The sequence below is a fragment of the Echinops telfairi genome, unplaced genomic scaffold, assembly GCF_000313985.2.
Source record: "Echinops telfairi isolate 266 unplaced genomic scaffold, ASM31398v2 ScPeMD7_3533;HRSCAF=4204_1, whole genome shotgun sequence".
Classification (NCBI taxonomy): domain Eukaryota; kingdom Metazoa; phylum Chordata; class Mammalia; order Afrosoricida; family Tenrecidae; genus Echinops; species Echinops telfairi.
Window position 1 is genome coordinate 22,634,234 of NW_022107432.1, and position 14,225 is coordinate 22,648,458.

The following is a 14,225-nucleotide window of genomic DNA, read 5'->3' on the forward strand; positions in this document are numbered from 1 at the left end:
CCCCCATTTTCTCTTCCTCTCAACCTTCCTTCCTTTTCACTCCATCAGAATGGAGCTAAGGGCAATATTAATTTGCCACTTACAGGCTTGAGCTGGGAAGGGAGTTTATAGGTAGTTTATTTGCTTGCTTGCTTGCTTTTTTAATTCTGAGTTTTTTAACTCAGCAAAGCTCCATTGCGCATCTAGTATGTTCCAAGCGCAGGTCGACAGGACTGTTTCTGTGACATCTCCCTCTGGAATGAGATTCAAACATTAAGCCCCTGATGTATTCCACCTATTGATGTACATCCTTTGCTTGGCAGCCTCCCGGGCCCAACAAGGAGAGGTGATGAGGTTGGCATGTCGTTTGGATCCCAAGACTAGTTTCCAGATGGCTGGGGAGTGGCTGAAGTACCAGCTCTCAACCTCGGTGGATGCTGGGCCCACGAACGGTAAATGTTTGCCTTGCGGTGTTGTTTTCCAGCAGAATCAATTCTTTGTTGTTGGTTTTATTACTTTACTCCAGTCACCATCTTGACCGATTTCAATTTAACGTTTTTGAGCTTTTCAACCAAGTTCTTGCACAGGAAGCTCAGGAAGAATCCCTTATCAGCCAAGCAGAGCAGTACAGCTACTTCTAAATCAGCTTAAGGCCTTTGGGAAAGGCTGCTTTTTGGAAAAGTCCCAGTAGTCCCCTCTGCCCACTTGGGTAAGCCAGGTGTCTGCTCTGTTGTCTTCGTGTCCCGTGCTGTGGGTGGTGGAGGAGAGTGTGAGTTTTCCAGTGCATAGTTACTGGACACCAGGAGATTTGCACTCAGTAGTTCTGAATGCTCACAGTGGACTCGGAAGTCCCCAGACGTCTAGCAATGTGACATTTTGTGGAGGCACGGTTGTGTTGTGCCTTTGAGGAGCTAGTGAATGGCAGTGTCACATGAAGCAAGAACAGCAGTTTGTGAACCATTTTGCCTGTGTTGTTGGCGTCTTAGGCTCCGGTGGCATTTGTGACCTTGGAGGATGACACAGTTGCTGATAACAGTCTTCCCAGGGCCAGGATGCTACTGGACATGCAGCAGCCGTCTGTATCTTGTACCAGTTTCTTGTTGGAAGGCCTTTTAGTTTCCTATTAGGCCCCCTTGAGTCCAGCTCCCCTGCATATGTAGTGCTGCCCCGTGGGGGGTCGGGGGTGAGAGTGGGGGTGTTGTAGGCTGCAGTCCAGGGGAGCAGATCTCCAGGTCATTTCCTGCAGAACCACTGTGTGCCCTCACGCTGCCCACCTTTCAGTTAGCACCCGGACAGTAACCATGGCACCACCAGATTTCTGTAGGTGAGTATAAAGAGGGACAACAGTGGATAAATTAGTATTTATCGAGTGCTTGGTTTTGATGCTTACAGACATTCATTTCTCACCATGGTTTCACAGACAAGGCCCTCGGGTGAATTCAGGCAATTGGTGTTTAGTGGTGGAGGCTGGATAAGGACCTCTTCTGTCTTCAGCACACAGGATCTTTGTATTTGTCTTTTTGCTGGAATGAAAGAAGCTAAATTACCCTATTACTTCAACTGTGAAATTGCCAAGTGGTCTCTACGGCCCTCCTGTCTCTCTGCTCTGTGATGCTGCAGAGAGAGAGAGAGAGAGAGAGAGTGTGTGTGTGTGTGTGTGTGTGTTGAAACCCTGTTCTCCCACAGCCGGCACCGGAGAGGGCAGCCTCTGCTCCATCTTCTCCCCCTCATTCGTGCAGTGGGAAGCCATGACCTTCTTTTTGGAATGTGTGGTCAACCAGATGTTTCGAACCCTAGAGAAAGAGGTAAGTAACTCTTCTTCCTGCTGATGGCATAAAGGTTGTGGTTTTCTGTTTTTTAAGTTGGCAGGAGAATAGAAAAACCTACTAATGCAAGACTTTACAGAAAAGGAAACCGAGCCTCTGAGTGGTTGAAAACATACTGAAGTTCAGATAACCCAGGTCTACCTTGTATCTCTCTAACTCATCTGGCACCCAGGTTTAAGGTGGTAATGTGAGCCTGGTAGTCAGCAGACTCCTCCAGTAAGGTAGCTTGTGCTGGGAAGACAGTGATGGAAATCTAACATTGAAAAAAACGTCAGAGCTCTGTAAGTACCAGAGTAGTTAAGTATCCTTCTCCTCTTCCAGTAATGCTCAGTCCGTACCTCTTGTTTTCTGTTTTTGTTTTTCATACGTTCCATACCTTTCTCTTATTAGGTAGCTTTTATTGTAGCTACAGTATTTGGGTAACAGTGTTTACCAGCTTAGCATTTTAATCTGACTAAGATAATGGTTATCATAGCACACTGTGGGGTGATATTTTGGTGTATGCTGGGGTGGGTAAAAGCAGTCTCTATGGCCTTATTAAAATAAGGAACGCATAGTGTGTTTTTTCACGCGGATAGCACATTGACTGACTTGCTATTCACGTAGTTCGTTACTTAAGCACTAGAAAGAGCCCATTGGAAAAGTAGTCAAAGGACCTGATCAGATCGTTTGTAGAAGAGAAACTAAACTGGTACAGAAACAGGGAGGAGATACATCTTTGTTTGTAATCAAATAAATGCTTGTTAAATAAGCTCGATTTTAACCTACTCAATATGTGAAGATTTTCGGGATTGATAGTGACTGTCACTGAGCTTGGGCGGGCCAGGGCACAGGTGGGTGGGGCGGGGCACAGGTGGGCAGAGGGTTCACAGCCTGTTAGAGCAGAAAAGCAACTTGACTTAGAAATTCATGACTTTGGGCCCATTAAATCCCGTCATCTCCAAAGTTTGTGATTCTCAGCCAAATGGCATAAGTGAAAATGTCGGAGCTACTCCTCCCCATATCTCCCCCCTGCCCCCCAAAAAAGGTGTATGAGTATCAGCGTTATTGCCAGTGTAAAGCCCTGGAAATGTCCCCAGTGCCGGAGCAGAGAAGGCCACATCCCTAGTATGGCACTTGGCAGCACTGTTGATGAGAATTTTCAACAGTGGGCTACAATTTGCATGGTAAAGATTAAAAGGTAGCATCTAAAACCGCACGTACCATAGATGACCATGCGATTACGTATTTACCATCAAAAGGAATCTAATTAGACGGACGTGGGCAGCGCGCTGCGTGGTGGCAGCTGGGCAGCCCCCTCTCCCGCCTGTTTGCAGGAAGTTCCTGTGACTGAAGGCATAGAGCTGCTGCAGATGGTCCTCAACTGTGACACCAAGGACCCCCTCATCCTGTCCTGTGTCCTCACCAATGTCTCAGCCCTCTTTCCCTTTGTCACCTACAGACCAGAGTTCCTGCCCCAGGTCTTCTCCAAGGTAAACTCCACCTCCTCCGTACACGCGATCCGGCTTTTCTAAGCAAAGGAATGCCTTCGCTGCTGTTGAAAGGGGGGGGGGGGGGCAGGCTGGTAAACACTGACGGTCGTGTTAGTCATGCGGCTTACTCTGGGTCCGGATGTGGGGCACGTTTTGCCCTTTAGAGACAACTCTGAGATCAAAGGCATATGGACAGATGCCATTCCCACATGGCATTGCAATTACCGAACCTGTGTGCCGGGAAGGGAGAAGCGTTTTTTACGAGAGACAATTCCTGAGCCAAATTGCAGTGACCAGAGTGGAGAAGATGTGGCCGTCTGTGGGGGGTGGGCGTGCCTGCAGGAGTTTGGTGGGGGTAGAACACAAGAAGCCAGTGGAACAAGAAAAATGTTACCAAGAGGAGCCAGCTTCGGAAGGTGGGCCTTTTACAAGAGAATCGGCATAGGCTTTTCCAAAAGCCAGCGTCATGGGAGACACAGCAGACGGCTGTCGGAGATTAAAAACACTGAAGAGATGTGACAACTGTCAGCCTTGACGGTCCTGATTTGGGGGGAAAGTACCTTCAAAACTTCCTTTGGGCCACGGAGGAGTTCGTATACGGAGTGGGTTTGACATGAGCCTGTGGAGTGGGTTCTGAACTGGGATGGGGTGCTGCGATTGCACTCCCTCCGTGCTGTCCTAAAGCAAACGCGCAGGCGGCCCACGCTGGGTGATGGAGCCCTCCAGGAGTGGGCGGGAGAGAAGTCAGCTGGGCTTGGCCTTGGGGCTTGATTAAGCTCCTCATCCAGGCAGCAAGTGTTCATTGAGCACTGGGCATGCCAGGCTCGGTGGAAGGTGGCGGCAACGAGTTAGGGCTGCCTCGTGGAACTAGAACGTCTAGGGAGGAGCATCAATAAGCATGTTGGCGTGCCAGGCAGCGGGGAGTGCTCTGGAGAAGATCAGGTGTTGAGAGGATCGGGGTCCCCTGTCAGTTTGGGAGGGGACTTGTGAGTGGAAGGATGGTATGGCAGTTTTCCAGTTTCTAGCTTGTGTGGCATAGGAGCGTGGTGTGGCCACCACCTGCATGAGAGTCCTGGCTCAGGAGGCAGAACAAGGGCAAGGAAGAGAAGAGGGTGCCTTGGGTCAGAAGTACTGTGTAGAGCAGGTGTAGCATGATCACCATGCTGCAACGCAGGCCTGGACTGGAGGACGTGGTGAGATGCAGTGATGGTGCATCGGCACCAGCAGTAGTAGCAGCCAGAAAGGGGTATGTCAGGAGTGGCGATAGATTGGACAGGGAGCCATGCAGGTCCCCATTGAGCACTGGGGGCAGGAGGAAGGGTGCAGTGCCCCAAAGGAACGAGAGAGGGCTGGTCAGAGAACTGCACAGTGCGGCATCAGAGGCCAGGGGCTTCTCAGTTGCAGCAGAGAGCCTCTTCACACAGACCTGGGAGATGTCTTCCTTCCATGAGTTCCACGCTGAGCTGTGCTGCTTCATGTGGCCAGGGCAAAAACTGCGTTGCTAAGGACTGAATGGGAGGCTTGAAGATGGGATCAGAGAGAGTAGATGGTTCTTTTGATGAAAAGTGGAGGGGAGGCAGGCATCACCGTAGCCGAGAGTCAGAGGAGGATGTGGCTTGTTGTGGGATTCTGTGACCTTCTTTCTAAACTGTGACGACAGCTTTGTGAGTCTCCAGCGTCTTGTAAAACACCTGCCCCCATGAGCGTCTGAAGCTGTGTGCACTCAGGGAACGCCCTTTGTGTTGCCATGTTGTTAACAAGAATGCCCTTTCGGGGCTTCTGTTGCAAATTGGGTAGCTACTGCTGAAAAATCACAACTGCCCTTGGGTCTGATGGTCTGCCCTTTCTTCCTTCCCCATAGCTGTTTTCAGCTGTCACTTTTGAAACTGTCGAAGAAAGTAAGGTAAGATCATGATTCCCATCAAGAGTCTAACTTGAGAGCCTGACCCTTCCTCTGGGTGTTTGGGGGAGGGGGAGCATTTGGCACTGGATGGTCAGAAACGGTAGGCGCTTCACTCGGTGCACAACAAGCCTCTGCCGCTGTGCTTTGGCTGTCACAGTGCAGCGGCCTCACTGCTGATGCTCCTCTTTTGGTGGTTTTCTCTGCCTTGCGGGGGCTGCACTCCTAAGAGCACTTAATGAGAATTAAGCCACAGCTCTTGGGATGTGGATTCATGTAAAAATGTTACCTACTTTGCCCAAAATGGAACTGTGTGGGCCAGTGGCGACTGAATGTCAGTCTGTTCAACGCTTTACCTTTGTGAAGCTTCGATGTGACCGTGTCTCTGAAGGAAGTACGTGCGTGGTTCTAGGCAGCACCCATCGGTTAGTTTTTAAAGTGACCGTGTCTTTGTTGCCCCCCCTCTGCAGCCCCCGAGAACGCGGGCAGTGAGGAATGTGCGGAGGCACGCCTGCTCCTCCATCATCAAGGTGTGCCGTGACTACCCCCAGCTGGTGCTGGTGAGTGCCTGGAGCCTGGCTCAGCAGCCACTGAGGCCTGTCCACTTTGGTTCTCTTTCTCCTTCCGCCCAGCCCTCATGACAGCTCCCCAGCCAGACGGGCCTCCTCGCAGTGAGCTCTTTGCCTCTCTCCCTTGTGTAGTGCAGCTGAAGCACGCAGATGCACCTCTCCCTTCTAAGCGAGCGCTTCTCTACGAGGTAGCTGGCTTTCCCTGTGAACGTGCAGATCTTTAGTGGGGTTGTCACGTTTTTTACCGCCTAACTTGGAGAGAAACCAGACCCGCCTGGTTTGGGGATTTCGGTACGAAATTTTACATTCTGACAGACTACAAATTAGCCAGAAATCCCCATGCTGAGTGCACAGAAGGTGTTTGTCGCTGCATAAATAGAAAATAAATAGTTCTTGCCTGTAAAGGGACCTTGAAAAGCTAACGTTGAACAAGGTCATTGTTGCCACAATTGTACGGTGAGATGTGGTCACCCAGGTGCTCCAGACAGTGGCCACCTTCTGTCCAAATGGCCTTCCTAATCACCACACTTGAGAAGCGTGCTGTGACTCCATTACATGGTGACGACCTCCTTCCTGGGAACATGCCGATGCTCTCCACTTCCTCGGCGGGCCTGGCCCTCCTGTCCATTCGTCCGTCACCAACCCTGCCTCTCTCCTCTCTGATCTGCAGCCCAATTTTGACATGCTTTATAACCACGTGAAGCAACTCCTCTCCAACGAGCTGCTCCTGACGCAGATGGAGAAGTGTGCCCTCATGGAAGCCCTTGTGCTTGTTAGCAACCAGTTCAAGAACTATGAGCGGCAGAAGGCCTTCTTAGAGGAGCTGATGGCGCCAGTGGCCAATATCTGGCTCTCTGAAGACATGCACAGGTAGAGGAGACTCCCCCAGACCGGGCCCTCTGGTGCACTCCAGCCCCCCAGTCTGTTCATGAGCCAGGCCCGGGCAGTGCTGGGGCGGTGTGAGGATATTAAGCTGTGGTTCTGCTATTCCCGATTCCCGATGTTCTCTGTCATTTACACTCTGAAAGTGCCACTGCTGCCCAGAAGTGTAGCAGAGAGGGAATGAGTATGTTCGTGAGACGGGGAACAAATCACGGCTGTAGTGTGCCAGTTGTCTTCTGCTTTCTCGAGCACAGAATCTTTCGAATTCTTAGAGTGCTGCTACTAACATTCGGTCGTAGAGCCCGGAAGCTGAAGCTTTCAAAAGACAGCTGGCACTCTGTGTGACCTTCTCTGACTGTCACAACCCTCCTCTGGGCCAGAGGGGCATGGGAAGTTGTCCTCCCTCAACGCTCAGCCTTCAGGTAGAACTTGCCTCCCCGCCCAACCTTCAGAGTGCTGGCAGACGTTGACGCCTTTCTCGCCTATGTGGGTGCGGATCGGAAAAGCTGTGACCCGGACCTGGAGGATCCCTGTGGCCTGAACCGAGCTCGGGTGAGTGGGCCCCTCCGGGCGGGGCGGCTCCTTTGATGAGTGTTTGTCCTGTTTCCCGTGGGTTTGTTTTTCTCTACTGCTGAGAGAAGGCCGGGCGCCCACGTCCCTAAGCTGCGTATTTTCCTTCTTTGGACTAGAATTATCGAGCTGGTTCCCACCACAGAGTGAATGATGTTGTTTGTGAAGGCATTCGCGAGGGAGTACCCCCTCCAAAAAAAGGATTTTTTTTAACAAATCTGTGTATTTAAATTTTTTTACATAACATTTATCCCTTTCAAAGGCCTCTCCATTACACTTAATGCTTTTGTCATATCTGCGATTCCATTCCTGGAAACATTTTTCAAATTCATCTGTCTGGATGGCTGACAGCACCTCCCTCGTTTTTTTCTTCACCTCTTCTACATCGTCAAACAGAATTTCACAGCTGCACACTGGTCTCGTAAATGGTCCATCACACACAAAAAACCCGAGGTTGGAACACAACTGCTTTTAGGAAAAACTCACGTGAGCGCAAAGAGCCTTGCCAGCCGACGCCGCTGGGTGTGCTGACTCAGCAAGTTGCTCCATGCTCCCTCAGCGGGCACGATGCGTACTACAAAAGCTTCACCCAGCAGAGATTTTATCAGGATTTTGTTTTGTTTTTTGTCTTGGGGGGTACCCCCTCGTATTTTGGCGTTGCTGTTTCTAAGGTACCATTAAGTCAAATTTCTAACTCATGGAGTCGAGCCGTGCCATAGGATTTTCTTGACTGTAATCTACTGACTGAAGCACTTCACCCAGTCTGTCTCTCCCAGGGCTGCTGGGTGGATTCAAACCACCAACCTGTCGGTTAGCAGCTGAGGGCTTAACGGGGCTTCTGTTTCAGATCTCTAGAATGCGCTTAAGAATGAAAGTGTAATAGGGAAATAGGTCAGAGATTTGTTACCAGGGTGGAATCCATTGCTCTCTGGCATTTTAAGTCCTGCAAACTGATATTTTGTGGTTCTTCGCTGCTCAAATAAACTTTGTTCCTGCCTCCATTATACCAAAAGTCACATTAGTTAACCAGCAACCACTAGGTCCGTTGCAAAGAGCATTGGGCAGTGGGGACAGGGGTCTTAGGAGCATAGCTAGAGGGTGCAGGGTGGCTAAGCCATCTCGTCCAAGATCGATTTGACTCAATGATACCTCCTCAACGACAGCAAGGGCCCAACCACGCCTCCTTCAAGAAGATCAGCGTACTGCCACCTGGTGACAAGGTCGTGTTGTGAGCGGGACCTCTCCCTTAGGGACTTGGACCCAAAGAGGGTGGAGGTGGAGGGCTCTTTCCTTCCCTCCACCTCCTCGTTGCCGTTGCCATTGCCCCGAATAGATCTGATAGCAGTTCGTCTTCCATCTCTCCTTTTGTGCTTACCTTTTATTTTACCATTTTTCTCAGATGCGTTTTTGTGTGTATAGCATTCTGGGCGTCATAAAGCGAACTTGCTGGCCCAGCGACTTAGAAGAGGCCAAAGCTGGGGGGTTTGTGGTGGGTTATACACCCAGTGGAAATCCAATCTTCCGGAACCCCTGCACAGAGCAAATTCTGAAACTTCTTGACAATTTGCTTGCCCTTATCAGGTGAGTCAGAGTAATGGTTTTTATCTGCTGTGTCTGCTTTCCGATCATAGTGGGTAATAATGGGGGAGTAGATCTTGCTTTTTCCCAGAAGTGAGCTCCTTTTAGAAATAGCATCAGCTCTCACTTGTACAAGCCTTGAATTCCATGTATGTGAACTCGTCCAAAGGACGTTTTTAATTTTGAGCCTCTTCCAAGCTCTTCTCCCACTTTCTTCTCTTTGACCCTGCTCTCGTGTGAACTCTATTTGCCTTTAAGTTCACGTCATGAAAGGAGTCCTTCCCTGGGAGCCTGGCAGTTAGTTTCAGGAGTGTGCTTCTTTGGGTGCTGTTCAGATGCACCAGTCTGAGTTCGTCAGACCAGAAGTCCTGGTCTCAAGTGAACCAAACGCCCACCGGCCGAATGTGCCAAGGGCGGGGAGTGAGTGTTACCATCTTTCATTTCAGTTTTCTGGGTCTTTGCTTCTCAAAGTACAGTGCTCGGGCCACCAGGCTGAGCAGTCAACGGAGAAGCTCTTTGAAATGCAGAATCAGGGCCTCAATTCGGCCCTGAAATCGTCATCTACATTTCACTCCCAGGTGCTCTTATTAAAGGCTGAGGTTCACCTGAGCTAACGTACTCAGAGGGCTTGGTGGTATGAGACCTGTGTACTGTCGCAGGGATGTTTTCTGAAGAGAAAGATCAATTTGGTATAAAATTCATATTCTTCCTGAGAGAAGCAGCGTTTGTGTGCCTTTTATATCCCACCATACTATTTCTGAGTTAGAGGTTGAAGTTCTGCTCCAGTGCCGTTTGGCCCTATTACGTAGGGATGGAATCTTAACTGGAGAAACCACTTTACTCGGGTCTCCGAGAAGCTCTTGGCCAGAAGTGTAGGAGTCAAAGGTTCTGAGCTAGTTTCGACCAAAGTGGTTGGGTGGAGTGCCTGAGAGAGTTGTCAGGGTGATACACATCTGTTGACATAGACACCAGTATTTTGTTCTGCTTTAAAAGGAGAAAAGGTTTCAATACATAAATATGGTTTGAGTGTTGTTGTTTGTAAACACAATGTGTGTAGCTTAGAGAAACATGAAAGTGATGGAGTCGTGAGGGCAGAAGGCTTGCCTGCTGCGCAGGCTCTCGCTGCATGTCCTCGGCTGGTCCTGGAGCGGGAGACCACAGAGGGAGGACGAAGACCTGGAAACGGCCTTCATCGCTGTTTGGCTTAGGAGACCACAGCCATAGAGTGATCATACTGGTATTTTTCTAAAAGTTCAATGTTTTTTTGATTAAGCATCAATTAAACCCAAAATTGTTGGCTATAGTTCCTGAGCAGTTGATCTTCTTTAGTGTGCAGCTGGAGCTGCTAGGGTTCGCTTTCTCCATTAGTTGTGTGTAGGTGAGTTTTCAGCGTGGTAGCCAGCACTCACGTTCAGAAACCACCTTGCCCAGCCCTCTTCCCAGTCACCGCCCCTCAAGAATGCCCACCTCAGGTTCCTTCTGCCTGGTCTGCGGACTCCACATCAAGGGGACCAGAAGCACACACTCCTTGGTGTCTGGCTTCTTTCGCTCAGCGTTGTGTTTTTGAGCCGGACCCATGATGTGCATGCCCTTTCGGTTTACTCTCCTTGAGGACATACTGTATGCGTTCTGTATTGATAGACTTTGAACAGCTTCTAGTGCTTCCGTGTTATAAATGGTGCTGCTGGGGACATTCTTGTGAATGTCTGGATAATTATGTGCATGTGTTGGGTATTCACGCAAGAATAGAATTCCTGGTTTCAGTTTTTATAAGTAGAATTAAACCGTGTTGTACAAGTTGACAGTCTTGCCAATTATGTATTGAAGCTGTGAGTTTTAAATTGCTATTTTTTCAGTAGAGAAAGGTTTGTCTTCCTTAAAAATAGTATTAGTAGCACCTGTTGTGCCAAGGCACCTGATGAATGAAGAAGGTGTAGATGTTGATGCTGTCCCTGCCTAGAAAAGGCCCTGTAGTGCGTATGTGCCAATGGAGAACCTGAAGTCGGCCTTCAGTTCAGACCTTCACTGCACGGGTCGTTATTTATCAGACATCAGCGACTTTCTCCGTGATGGTTGCCCTTTTCTTTAGAGCCAGGTGATGCCTAATCCCTCTGACTCTGGAAGACAGCACCAGGTTGTGTGCCAGGCAGGTTTTCCTGAGATAGTCCAGGAACCCAACTACCATTAGAGGTTACAGCTTATAAACAGCTAGTCTGGCGTTTGAGCTATTTGAAGTGTGCATCCTCCTGTCACGTGCCATGTCCTTGAGGACGGGAAAGGGAGGAGATATAATACCAGATGTCAAGGAAATTGATCATACCTTACTGTCTTAGACACACACACACGCACATCTATCACTGTAGGCCACAGTCAGCATTTAATTCAAGAATAAAAACAAATGGCTAGTGTGCTCTTTGTCATACCTTACACTATGGATGCCTTCTTGGGAAGAACTGATTTTATCAGAGATCATTTTATGTACGGTTTCAGATCTCTTTCCCTCCAAATACAAACATAGTTCATCAACTGCAAACATGACAAATTGTAGTTGTTAAAAGTTACTCTGCTTCCTAGCATTGGGCTGTCTGGATTAGGGTCTCAGGTGCGGACTGTACTCTTTCTAGTCAATGATGTTCCTTTGCTGGGTGACATGTAAACGCGTGTGCTTTCTTTTCCTCGTTGAAGGTATTGGTCAGGTTTGTCTGCATGGTAGCATGGTCCTAGAATGGATTCACTGAATTGTAAAGGGAACACCCACTGTTTCCCCTTCTCAACAAGCAGTTCACGGAGCGTCCTTGTCTCTTTCAGGACCCACAATACTCTCTATGCACCAGAAATGCTAGCCAAAATGGCAGAGCCTTTCACAAAGGCTTTGGATATGTTTGAAGCAGAAAAGTCTGCTATATTAGGTAAGAATTCTAGGTGTTCTTCACCTTCTCTCCCAGGGGCTCCTTGAGCAGCTTCAGCTTAATGGGTGTCTCTTCCTCCTTGTTCGTGTGGGGCACCTACGGTCTCCACATGGGCAATGTGCTTGCTTCATTATCGTAGCCCACAGAAGAGGCTCACAGAGCCAGGTATACCCAACTGCATTAACTCCTCCGTGGTTAGGTCAGCAGTTCAAGACCACCAGTGGTTCCTGGAGAGAAAGACGAGTCTCGGAAACACAGGGCAGTTCTACCCCATCCTACAGGGTTGCTCTAAGTTGACATGACAGTGTGTTTGGTTTTTTCGCTTTTCTGTTAAGCTGTTAGGTAGTGGTGGGGGCCAGGGCCATTCGATGGTTAAAAAAACCACGATCTCTTTACTTGGTGGGCATTAACTTCCTGCCTTTCACATAGTTTTTTTTAAATGTGTTAAAACAATGAAGCTTAAAGAAGCTTAATCAATAAACTGTATAATCTTTAAAAGCATTTTTTACCAGTGTTACTCTCTTTTTCTTTGTATTTTTTATTGTAAAGAATTTACACAGTGGAACATAAGCCAATTGAACACTTAGTGCCCACACACTTCCGTGACAGGGACCTTGCTCTGGCTGGTGTGCAGTCATTCTCGGCCTCCCTTTTCGATGGTTCCCCGCTGTCTTCTCCTTTGAGGCCCTCTTGGCAGTGTGATCCAGAGAGATGGTTCTTAACACAGTGCTCACGGCCAACTTCAGGGGATTTTTTTTTTTTTAAACAAGATTGTGGCACTTAAATGACCTTGCTTTTTAGTTTGTGCTTCCCAAAGTTGGCTGCCTTTGAAATAGTTGTTGTGTGCTATTGACTTGATTGCTTTCATATTGATCCCTGGTGACAGAGTAGAAGTGACTCCAGGAGATGTTTTTTATTTGAAAATTATCTCTGGGCAGTAATTTCAAGTTTATCCAGTCTCAGCGGCTTTAGAAAGTCTGGATTCCCAGAGATTTTGAAATGTCTGCCTTTCTGTTCTGCATATCCCCCATTTGATTAGGATTCTTGTGTACATTCTTTGATCAAAGCATTCAGTAGTAGTAGCAGGGCATCATTCATTTATAATAAGAACTTGTCCAGGAATAGATGATGAGCCATGTTTCCCAGTTGTTCCCAGGGGAAACTTGAAGAATGAATAAGGCCGACCCACACCGGGCCGGGCGAGAGGAGGTGCTGGCGTTGTAGGCAGAGTAGGAGAAAGGAGATCTGAGTTTGGCAGGAAAGAGTATGTCCTAGGACTACAGAGGAGCGGTGGCTCTGTGGTTGAAACACTGGCAGCAAAGTATGAGTGTGGCTAGAAGTTAGAGCCCAAGACATCCAGGGTTGTTTAACCAAGTGCCCCTTCCCAAAGCTTTAGGCCGCCCCACCAGCACAGCCCCACTGTGTCTGTTCCTCACCTAGCCAGAGTCCAGCATTCGGCCAGCAGTCCTTGGCTGTGACTGTAACCAAAGGAAGGGTATCGGTTTGCCTTTCCAGAGCCCTAACTGTCCTCAGCAGGGCCTTTTCCTCTGGCCCCACTGCACTGAAGGTCCATCTTCTAAAAGCCATAAAAATAGAAACCCTAAGGTGTCACCATGGATGTAAAAAGTGAATGCTGCTTCACCATCCTGTTCTCTGCCTCCCCCCGAAACTCCAGCTATTGAAGTGTGTGGCCATTTAGAACATGCTCCAGTAAGCAAACCATGCTCTCTGGCAACTGTCCAACTAGGAGCAAGACCTGACCAGACTACAGATCTCTGAAGGCACTTGCAGTGGGGGGCTTCATTTCAACTTGTTACACATCTTCGGCTTTTGCATAAGATATTGTTTGGAAATGGGCTTCCCCCACCTAAAAGGTGGGGTGGGGCAATCAGTCACCCAGGGCTTTATGGAAAGATTCAGAGAGACCCTGGCCAGGTCTAATTTAAAATCTTGGGTATTTTAGGATCATTCCCCTTTCCCTGTAAAGAGGCTTAGCATATCTCTCTGAGTAATCTCGGAGAGCCTCCAGCTGGTGGTCTTGACCAGCTGCTCTGTTTTGTCAGCCCCCCCACACCCCGAGTCTACCGACTGCTGCCACGTGTGTTCCTGACCTGTCTTTCTCTGTAGGATTACCTCAGCCCCTCTTGGAACTCAACGACACTGCAGTGTACAAAACCGTCCTGGAAAGAATGCAGCGTTTCTTCTGCACCCTCTATGAAAACTGGTAAGGAAAGAAGGCTACCCCTCCCCTGTCCAGCCTGCTGCTACTCTTCACAGAACACGAGGAGGCAGCCAGCTGGGGTTTGTGTTCAGGGCTGCTGGGAACAGGCAGCTGACCTGTGTGCACCACACACCCAGGGCCTTGGCCTCCGTTACGCAGCCGTCAAATCAGCCAAGCTGCTGGAAGTTCTGTCATTAATGCGAATCACATCGGATGTGAGCTAAGGGTCCCTAAAAGCAGCAGGGAGCTAGATGGTACTTTTCCCTTAGGACCAAAGATCAAGGACACTGATGGAGCTAAAGGTCTCGTGTGCAGTCTT

General features: G+C 48.9%; 1 protein-coding gene across 1 annotated transcript in view; it reads left to right on the plus strand.

Annotated features, from left to right (window-relative positions):
• The window catches only part of XPO5 (exportin 5), a 39,817-nt gene that overhangs the window by 18,968 nt on the left and 6,624 nt on the right, over window positions 1-14,225 (plus strand). The window contains exons 12-21 of the mRNA XM_045294763.1: window positions 303-431; window positions 1,666-1,784; window positions 3,122-3,277; window positions 5,139-5,180; window positions 5,648-5,737; window positions 6,417-6,616; window positions 7,081-7,180; window positions 8,598-8,779; window positions 11,585-11,685; window positions 13,813-13,909. Coding sequence (XP_045150698.1) covers window positions 303-431; window positions 1,666-1,784; window positions 3,122-3,277; window positions 5,139-5,180; window positions 5,648-5,737; window positions 6,417-6,616; window positions 7,081-7,180; window positions 8,598-8,779; window positions 11,585-11,685; window positions 13,813-13,909 — 1,216 coding nt within the window. The remainder of the gene's footprint in view (window positions 1-302; window positions 432-1,665; window positions 1,785-3,121; window positions 3,278-5,138; window positions 5,181-5,647; window positions 5,738-6,416; window positions 6,617-7,080; window positions 7,181-8,597; window positions 8,780-11,584; window positions 11,686-13,812; window positions 13,910-14,225) is intronic.